Raw genomic sequence first — 10,540 nt, 5'->3', positions numbered from 1 at the left:
TTTCTCCGTTTGGAGTTTTACTTTACTGTCTTTACTACCAACAATAAATATCCTGCAATACAATATAGCTTATACCCACAGACATGCTTAAAATAAAAATATAAAAGATTGATGCAAACTATTCAAGTTAGCTTCGGGCTACTGCAAGATATCAGATCTAACATTATTATTGCACATTTCTGCACATGGCCTGGAGTGAAATTTGGCAAACGAGATGTCTGTAAAGTCAGGACTGAATGTTCTGTTCCTCATGTGACTCCTGTGATCAGTGACGGGCCTGCGTTAAGACTGAGTGATGAAAGCAACCAGGTCATAAAAGGTTAAAAAAGACAACATAAGGCAGATTATCTGAGGTTAGAAAAAATAATCCTCTCAGTAGATTCAAGTCACAGAAAACTGAAGCATCAACTAAACAAAGGCCCTGAAACAGTGTGAGAGTTTGATACTGAGCAAAAAATGTAACTGATAAATCTACTGTATTATTCTTTTCCTCAGCTGCAGCAGCCATCCATTCCTACTCCCTAACAATGAAGTATATCAACTCTTATGTAAGACGAGCCCTGATGAGAGTACACATGAATATTGCTTTGGTACACACAAATCCAACGTAATTTATGAAAGGAAATCTGCAGTTTAAGGCAATGTATTAGACGGTTACATACACAAAAACTGTCTCCATTTTTTGGAGGGGCAATGTAACCACGTACAGAGCGCTAATGGCCAGTATGTGACTGACTGCCAGTATGCAGGTCCTAACAAACTGTTTTTAGTATTTTGCCTCAGTGGAAAAATATTGAAGGATGGGTTCATGTTTTTCCATGTCTGTCTTAAAGAGACAGTTAACCCCTAAATAAAAAACACATATTTTTCCTTTTGCCTGTCGTGCTTTTCATCAAACTAGATTGTTCTGGTGTGAGTTGCAGAGAGTTGGAGATGTCAGCTGTAGAGATGTCTGCCTTCTCTCCAGTATAATGGAACTGGATGTCACTCAGCTTGTGGTGCTCAAAGTACCAAGACCTTGTTGTGAGCAGTTTCGCGGCTCGTGTCGTGACAGCGCAAGAAACAAACATTAATGGCGTCCTCCTCGGCTGAGCTGCAACGTTAGCTAGCTCTGTGGTGCTAGGTGAGCTAGCAGTAGATGCACGCCTCCTTCTGCGCAGTGATACAGTCGGCACTTGTAGTTCAGTGAAATAGTTCCTACACGAAACTGCTTAAGAAACTGGGTCATGATTTCTGGAAAGAGACATTGCTGTTGAGATTTTCAGATGTATTTTTTCTTTCGTGCCATCTAGGTCCATTATACTGGAGAGAAGGCAGATATTTCTACGGCTGATATCTCCAACATTCAGCAACTCACACTAAAACAATCTAGACTGATATACAGTGCTACTGGTAAGAGGAAAAATGTGTATTTTTGATTTTGGGGTGAACTATCCCTTTAAAGCAGTACAAACATGCCCATATGTGCATTGAGACTGTTTTTGCTAGCTGTAATCACTCCTCCTGTTCATAGTGTCTGTTAAGAGATCCACGTCCCACAGTCTTAATATGAGGCCTCAGTAGATTCAGTTGGCTAGATGAGGCCGGTAAATTCAAAAGTTTTAGTGTTTTTAGAAGGAAGTTCCCCTTTTTGTTTCCCCTCTGTGGTAGAGAGTAAGTAACACGAGGGAATTTTGTGCTAAACCATCCACTTGATCTGTCGAACCAGTTCTGCTGATGTCTCATTTTAGCTTCTGCTAAATACAAAACGAAGACTGTGGCTTTTGTCCGCACATCTCTTGCACTGAAAGCACATTAATATGTTTTTTTTAAATGGCCAGTGTGGACAGGAAGAATGATTACATCAAGCAAAACATGCTTCAATGTACATATGGGCGTCTGACTATTTAAAAAACTCTGAATTTATCCTTCAAATACCAGAAATAACTGAATAGAGGGGCCACCGACGATGATGGCCAAACATGCACTGGCTCATGTCAAAAGCCTACAGCTGCCTTGGAACCATGAGTGAATGCTGGGCTACGTGTAAACTACATTAAACTATCCACCTATAGCAGTGCTGCTTAGTTAGTAAAATAAATCATGTATAATATTGGCAACTTGCCCTGTAAAAGTCTACACACTTGTTTCAAATGAAACAGAAGATGTCCTCTCAGTGGTGGGAGTGAGTGCATCTACAGTCTGCGTCAGTAACAGTAGTAGAGTTGAGAGCGCAGCCCCCTAAAGGTGTCGTCATCCTGCCCGCTGGCCTGCGCTCCTTCAAACAGCATGGAGTCTGGGAGCACCACGCCCTCTAGTGGATCCGGCTGGCAGAACTCCACTATAAATTCCTCCTCACAGTCCAGAAGCACTCTCGACCACGCACATAAGTCCAGCTGGCCCGCAGTGCCGCCATACTCCTCCGGCAGAACCGACCGTGGGATGTTCCGGTGCAGAGAGCGCAAGTCTGAGCCGTGGAGGATGTACTGGATGAGGAGACAGACACAGCGTCAGTGATGTCATCTTTCTCACCATCAGTTTCATTAATTAAAGTGGCTACGATCAATATTTCATGTCATGTGAAAGGTGTCACTCATATTAATGAACCCACAAAGAATTATCACCGGACTCTGCGGTGAGAGATTTATAGCATCTGTCAGCTCACTGCGGCCCACAACTTTTCTGTTTTGGTTCACTGTCTGTCACCACTCTGATGACTACAGCCACAGCAGGAAACTGTTTTCAGTAGAAAAGCTCTAAAAGCCAACTGTACAGCAGCCAGACACGGTTGGTGACTAGCTGGTGAAACATAGTGATGGGTTTAGCAGCTATAAAGCCAGATATTTCCCTCAGGGGTTGGTGCAACACAAACCAGAGCTAGACTGACTACTGGAGTTACATTTGCCAGGTGGCCAGAGTCTAAATTATTGCAAATGTTGTTCTGGATCTGCTGATAGTGTAAATCAGTGTATGCTAACAAATTAGCCATGTTAGCTTAAAGGGATAGTTCACCCCAAAATCAAAAATACATAATTTGCCTTTTACCTGTAGACCTATTTATTACTCTAGATTGTTTTGGTGTGAGCTGCCGAGTGTTGGAGATATCGGCTGTAGAGATGTCTGCCATCTCTTCAGTATAACTGAACTAAATGACATTTGGCTTGTGGAGCTCAAAGTGCCCAAAAATACATTTGAAAAACAGCAATGTCTCTTTCCAGAAATCATAACCTGATTACTGAAGATAATCCACAGACATTGTTGTGAGCAGTTTCATGTCGGAACTCTTTTCTTCCTACCAAACTATACACACCTACTGTATCACTGCGCAGAGGGAAGAATACATTAACTGTTAGCTCGCCTAGCTAATGTTATAGCTAGGGATGTCAACTTTAACCGTTAATTCTTTAACCACTGAGAGTTTTTTTTTTGCCCCAGCGAATAAGCAGCTCAGTTTTCAGCCGCAAACCCCTTTAGCATTATCTATATTATGACTGTTAGCATCATGAGCAGAGTCAGCACGGCTAGTGGTGCTAACACAGCTAACAATGCCAAAGGGGTTTTGCGGCTCAAAATGAAGCCACTTACTCACCAGGGCTATACGGGGGAAAACGGAGGAAGGCTACCATATTTCTGCAACAACGGCAAGTGCAGAATGAACGACCGCTGTTTGCTCCGACCTCACCTGGGTGGTGCACAGTGCAGAGCAGCCAAGGCTAATGTTAGCTAACCAGTGGAGCCCGGAGGGTGGGCAGTGGGCACTTTGTTTGTGCCCGTTAAGGCAGTTAGTCAGCTGTGTGTCAGCAAAGCCAACAGGAAATAAAATAAATGAAAGACATTTATGCAAAACATCATAATTTCACCACCTCTAAATGGATAGCACTTTGAAATGCGGTGCTAAAGCTCATTGAGTCAGTGAAGTACTGGACTAAAAGAAAAAGCACATCATTTAGCTTTTTTTTTTGTTCTTAAAAATTACCAAGTGAGTCACCAGTTAATGAGTGTCAGGCTATGTTTATATCTTACGCTATCATGAGCAAAAGCCTCTTGTTCATGAGTAGATGCATGCTTCCTTCTACACAGCGATATGGTCGGCAGGTGTAGTTTGGTACAAAGAAAATAGTTCCACCTTGAACTGCTCACAACAAGGTCTGTGGATTATCTTGAGTAACCAGGTCGTGATTTCTGGAAAGAGACATTGCTGTTGAGTTTTTCAAATGTATTTTCTTGGCACTTTGAGCACCACAAGCTGATTGCCATCTAGTTCTATTATATTGGAGAGAAGGCAGACATCTCTACGGCCGATATCTCCAACAATTGGCAAGTCACATCAAAAAAATCTAGACTGATAAATAGCACTACAGGTAAGAGGAAAAGTATGTATTTTTGATTTTGGGGTGAACTGCCCCTTTAAGTTAGCATTACAGTGTTGCCACTGCCACCAAATTAATAAAAAAAACAGCAGGTTTAAACGAACACAAGGAGGCACCTCTCAAGAGATTCTGGAAAACACAGGGTTGTGTAGCTGTTAGTCTGAGTTCATTCCTCTGAAGAGAAAACGCTTGGCCTTTCATTTTTCACAGATGAAAACAGACCATTATTTTGGAGCACAGGCTGCAGATAAAAGGGAGGCTCGTGATTCAAAATAGCCCTTTGTTTGAAACAAAAGAGTCAGAGACAATTCAAGGACAATAGTTACCCTCTCTGCCATCTTCTCCTTCAGAAAAGGCTTAATTATAGCGAAGATGCCTTTGAAAATCCTGGGCTCGTTTATTATGTTAACGGCCTTGATTCTGATTGGGAAACCGTCCTGTGAATCACAGAAAAAAAAAAAAAACACAGAGAACACTGCATTCAGAACAGTCGCAGATGGTCCTTGTCAAACATTTCAGATGTGCTTTGTGTGCTTGTGTAAATATTACACTCTGCAGTCACGACAAAACTCAACAGCCAGCGCTGAAGAGCCACTGCTGTAAATGACAAGGTGTGTTAACACAGCTTCTCATATTCACTGCTGTCATCACAATAAAATGAGTAAATACTGCATTAATATGTCTTTGCTGCTTTCACTTTAAAATATATTTAATTTAACTATAAACGTGTCATCAGATCACCAGATGTTAGATGTTTGATTTCTCACCTGGAGGATGCTCACAACTTTTTTGGCGAGGAATGGGCCTGGATTGGACGCCTGTGACATGCCCACTCCGGTGTAGTCGGCTAAGATGACGATACCGTTCACCTGCGTTTCCTCCGGCTGGATCAGCTTCTCCAGAGTCAGATAAATGGCCCTCACATTGTCAACAAATGGATAATCATTCGGTTTCCATTTTCCTGTAAAAGGACACTGTGCTGAGTAATCGTACAACGTGAGTAAAGCCCGTCCTGGAAGAATTAGTCACACAGTAGAGATTTTAGAGAGTAGACTGAGCTTGATGTCAACAGGAGAGGTAAACAGAAAACAGTCATTATAAAGCTGCTGAATTCTCCTTGTAAAGGTGGAGCAGACACCAACCTGGCCGCAGACAGAGGATGTATCTCCCGTTGGGGTCCGGCTGTGGCAGGACTGTGAGGAAACCCAAGTCCAGGACGTGTTTCACTGTGGATGGCTTCAGGTCCTGGAACACTTCCGGCCAAGCCTTTCGGCCTGCGTGGTAGTTGAGCAGCAGCTGCAGGGCACGGTCATAGTCGAACTTCCTGGCCCGCAGGAAACGCAGGAGAAAAGCGTCATCCAGCCTCGTCCTGAGATTGGGCTGCTCCTGCAGAGTCGGGTGAAATGCACATGAGCTCAGCAGAGAAAGAGTTGGAAAACATGGAGAAAACAGGCATGACGAAAGCAAAGGAAAATAATAGCAATTTTATTAAGATGAGTCTGTTGATATTTGATATTTGTCCTCCTAACATGTACTCTGTGTGTATCTAGAGCTTGATATATCACATTCCTCTGTGCCACAGACCTCCAGTGAGCCACACTGTTGCACTGGGTGATGAATACGAGCTCTACATTTGTTTTGAATCAATCCCAAAAACATTGTCCTGCTGCTGCAAATATTAACTAGAGCATCAAGTCTGTGGTTGAAAATTGTCCTCAACAAAGGCAATATTTACTCCAGTTAAAGTCACGTTTGGTAAAAACATAACTGCCCGGCTGTTTTACAAAATTATTTAGCCTTTAAAAAAAAGACTTTTTAAAGAAAAAAAAAATTCATCTTTTTTGTGTGATTTGTAAGCAATAACAAAAATACAGAATATTATCAGCTTTACCTTTGAAAAGTTCAGATAAGATCCATCTCTTCTAACACTCTCAGATCACTTTATACACCTTGTTAGTCACCCCAGACCCCCTTTTGCTTTAACAACTACCTTCATTCTTCAAGACACCGATTCAACATGGTGCTGGGAACATTCCTCAGTCATGATAGCATCTCACAGTTGCTACAGCTTTGTCGTCTGCACATCCATGATTCCAATCTCTCGTTCCACCACAGCCCAAAGATGCTCTTTTAGCACCTTCCTAAGTCCTGACACTTTCTACTAACAGTTGAACAAGTATCCTCCGTCAACGTTTCCCTTTCTAAGTATACTTAGATATGCTATTTGCCAGGCTCCTTAGACTGAAAAGAAAACCAAATATTTTGAACACAACCTGTGATTGTTAAACGTTTATCGTATGCTAGTAATCAAAATAATTTTCATGGTGATATTTTCTTTTATTTTGTAGATGTATTGACCGTTTCACTGGCATTACATTGCTCGGCAGATCTTTACTTCCTGATGTCATTCACATACCTCAGCAAAACAATCAAACAAGGAAACTATAAAAGAAGGAAAGGACATGACATCAGTGACAGCATTCAAATTTTGCAGTGGAGCCAGAGTGTGGTGCCGACCCACGATGACAGACAGAGCTATGATCTGCCTGGAGACCGTAACAATGAAAATGAACACGCACATTTAGACACAAAACATCAGTTAGCATCACATAATGTGTGCTTTTTAATCTAGTGGAAGCATTTTTCAGTAAACCAACACAGATATGACAGGTTATAATGAGACTTGCTGTGCCTGCCCAACTGCCTTCAGTAGAAGTGGTTTCAAAGTCTGGCTCCAACGCTAAATTTGAACGCTGTCACTGACGTCATGTCCTGTCCTTGTTTTATAGTTTCCTTGCATTCAAACAGGAAATACAAAAGGACCCATGTGGAATGTTTATGTTGCCACATTTGACGAGACAAACAGCAAATATGTGATCAAAGAGGTTAACAAGTTTGAGAATTTTAGTAAGCATTTAGTGCCAACAGTTTTGGGGGTTACAGGAACAAAGTCTTCTAACTTCAGGGATGTTTGTTACTAAACTGCCCTATGTTGCTTTAAATATAGCCTAACTGGCACATTATAAACAGGAACGGGACTGCTTATGTTCTTATGAATACCTTCAGTATCATGTCTCTCAGTGCTTGGACATCCCGCAGGCGCCACTCTGGCTTCTCCTGGAGCTCCTCCCGTGCCTTGTGCACCAGCTCAGGGGTCAGGGTGCAGGAATACATGGGTGGAGGGGGCCCAGGGAACCAGCTGTGTCCTGCAGCTGCTGACGGGTCCACTGAAGGAGAGGTGAGATCGATGGACTCATGCTGATCGGCCATGGACTGGCTGGGTGAAGCTGTTCGGACATAAAGAGACAAGAGGGACCAGAGAGGTTATGAAAAGAAGTAGAAGATGAAGATATACTTTATTAATCCCTGAGGCGCAATTCATTTTTTTCACTCTGTGGTCATATACACAGGCCTGAAATACACACACATGCACAAACAGGACCTATACATGCATTAAATGGAGAGATGTCTGGGCGATGGGGCTGCCTGGACTGCAGTGCTTGGGAGCTGAACTGGTCCAGACTCCATACTCAGTCCATACAGGGACGTAACCCTCTGGTTCCCAAGTCCCTATGGACTGAGCTACTGCTGCCGCTGGTGTTAAAAGGACTGAGTTCTGGGCTGTCACATTAGCCTCTGGCCACTGTCTCACACACACTCAATGGTGGAGGGTAACTAAGTACAGTACCTAAGTAGAGGTACTTGTACTTTATTTGAGTATTTACATTTTATGCAACTTCTACTCCTCTACATCTAATCATCAGATGCAAATATGGTACTTTTACTCCACCGCATTAGCTGACGATACTCTGCTGTACTTATCATTCTCTTCAGACTGAACTGAAAAACCAAAATTAATATGTGGATGACGCAAAATTTCTTACAACTCAATAGGGACAAAACCAAGGTTCTAATCATTGGATCAAAGGAAAATCAATTTCAATTTAATAGTAATTTACAAAAGTTGGCTGTGAACAAAAAGCATGAAGTAAAGAACCTTGGTGTCATCTTTGATTGTGACCTGTGTTTTGAACCCCGAGTGAGAATATGATATCAAAAATACATTTCTTCATCTTAGAAACATTGTGCAACTGTGTGCGACCTCTTTTATCTAAAGATGACACCTGAAATCTTGCTCATGCTTTTACCTCCAGCGGACTTGACTACTGTAACGCCTTGCTCTCAGGCCTCTCGAAGAGGTCTTTAAACTAACTGCAGATGATCCAAAATGCAGCAGCACGTCTACTCACCAAGACTAAACATCGAGAACACATTGCTCTGGTTTTAAAGGCTCCTCATTGGCTTACCGTTCATTTTAGAATTCATTTTAAAAATTTGCTTTTAGTTTTTAAATCTCTAAAGAGACTGGCTCCTGACTACTTATCAGATATGTTGGTCAAATACATTCCCTCCAGAACCTTAAGATCCTCCACCTCAGGTCTACTGAATGTCCCCCACAGTAGAACTAAAAAGTACAGTGAAGCTGCGTTCAGTGTCTCTGTCCCTCAACTCTGGAACAGCCTTCCAGAGGACGTCTGACTCTCTGATTCAGTTGACAGCTTCAAACGCAATTTTAAAGCCTGTCTTTGTAGACTCCTACTTCGTATTTCAATGTATGAGTGAGTGTGTGATCGAATTTTATTTATCTTATCCTGTCTTTTATGTGCATTTTCTCATTTTTTAATGTACAGCACTTTGAGTTGCACTTGCTGTATGAATTGTGCTATACACATAAATTATGTTATTATTATTTGTCTGGCAGCTTTCGTTCCTTTTCTTATTAAAGTGATTACAGCATATCCAGTTTCTGTGATTCTGATTTTGAATGTTTGTGAAAAGTGTTCCTTTATGTGTTGAGAAAATTCTCCTACTTCTTAAGCTAAATAAACTATTTAAAAACCCTCTTGGATCAGCTGGAAAATGCACCATCACAAAGCTGTAAACGGGGCTGCGGACAGTGACCCTACAAATACAAGATGATCTAATAGCATATGATGCATTACTGGAAATTAAACTACCCAACAGGATATGAAGGAGTCAAAATAAGCACAACCTTAAACATCTACCAGACAGTAATATTAACACAAAAAACATCATGTAAGATAGTAAAACACAGACAGGGACATTTTGCTTCATGAGTACTTTTACATTAAGTAGTCCACATTTTGCTGATACTACATAATTTTTATCAAGTGAGGCTTTGAATGCAGGGATTTTACTTGTAGTGGAGTGCTTTCACAGTGTGGTATTAATACTTTTACTTGACTAAAGGATCTGAATACTTCTTCCACCACTGTACATACACATACATCTATTAATACCATTTTAACTGAACTGAACAAAATGTACTGTAACTAAAAAGCGTTCCCGGATACATCAGCAGAGTAAGGAAGTTCTCTGTAACAGCACAGACATGCTAACTGTATGTATTTATTTAGCTTTGAGTCACAGTCTCAGCACGGACGAGCTAATATAACGTGAACCTGAGCAGAACTGATGCGACACAATTAAAGTCAGAATAATGTCTGAATACCAACCCGGAGATGCGTTGAACATTAACCGACTAGGACACACATACACGCCTTTTATGAGCGTCCATTGACAGGTGATAAAAATGTCCTCAGAAGCACAGCGACGGACAGAAGTGTCAAAGAAATCACAACGGACCTGTCAGGAAAATCCTATTTCCGGGTTGGAGAGATGGCGCTCCCTTATTGGTCCGTTTGCAAGCACGTGACGCGCTGTTGACGCACCAGAGCGGTGGAGCTTTGTTTCTGTTGTTTTGACGGCAGTGCTGCATTCAAGTGTCCCTCGGAAACTAGCAAATCACACTTGGAAAAGTTTGTTTCGTGGGTGTTTTCGTTTAATATTGTCAAAACTTTCACTTTGCCTGACTGATTCCATTTAAGGTACTGTATACCTCTACTCTAACTCGGGTTCGGAGGCAAATCTTGTACTTTTTACTACACTGTTACAACACTATGTACTAGTTTGACTACTTTGCAGATTCAGATCAGCCTACTAATGAAAAATATACTAAACAAATAAATCGTGTTATCATAGATGGAGGTACGAATTTATTGATCCATTGGTGAAATTCACAAGCAACACAGTAGCATAGCAGCCTATTTATATGAAGAAATAATCTCCATATTGCATCAATAATTATATCTCAACATTATAAGAAACAA

At 41.5% G+C, this 10,540-nt stretch overlaps 1 protein-coding gene across 1 annotated transcript; it reads right to left on the bottom strand.

Moving 5' to 3' along the window:
- ttpal (tocopherol (alpha) transfer protein-like) lies at nucleotides 1-10,044 on the bottom strand. The gene is made up of 6 exons (XM_033627957.2): nucleotides 9,887-10,044; nucleotides 7,410-7,636; nucleotides 5,492-5,735; nucleotides 5,117-5,310; nucleotides 4,676-4,786; nucleotides 1-2,465 (listed from the first exon to the last, which is right to left on the bottom strand). The coding sequence occupies exons 1-6, from the start codon at nucleotides 9,903-9,905 to the stop codon at nucleotides 2,187-2,189; spliced, it is 1,074 nt and encodes a 357-aa protein (XP_033483848.1). The 5' UTR covers nucleotides 9,906-10,044; the 3' UTR covers nucleotides 1-2,186.
- Nucleotides 10,045-10,540: the final 496 nt, after the last annotated feature.

This window comes from Epinephelus lanceolatus, chromosome 8, assembly GCF_041903045.1.
Source record: "Epinephelus lanceolatus isolate andai-2023 chromosome 8, ASM4190304v1, whole genome shotgun sequence".
Classification (NCBI taxonomy): domain Eukaryota; kingdom Metazoa; phylum Chordata; class Actinopteri; order Perciformes; family Serranidae; genus Epinephelus; species Epinephelus lanceolatus.
The sequence above is the reverse complement of the archived record's forward strand: the minus strand, read 5'-3'. Positions and strand labels throughout refer to the sequence as shown.

Excerpts from the sequence above, each read along its gene's own strand:
- ttpal (XM_033627957.2), bottom strand. Across the intron at positions 5,736-7,409 it reads TGAGAGACATGATACTGAAG|GAGCAGCCCAATCTCAGGAC; the intron begins GTATTCATAAGA and ends CCGACTCTGCAG. Across the intron at positions 4,787-5,116 it reads AAGTTGTGAGCATCCTCCAG|GACGGTTTCCCAATCAGAAT; the intron begins GTGAGAAATCAA and ends TGTGATTCACAG.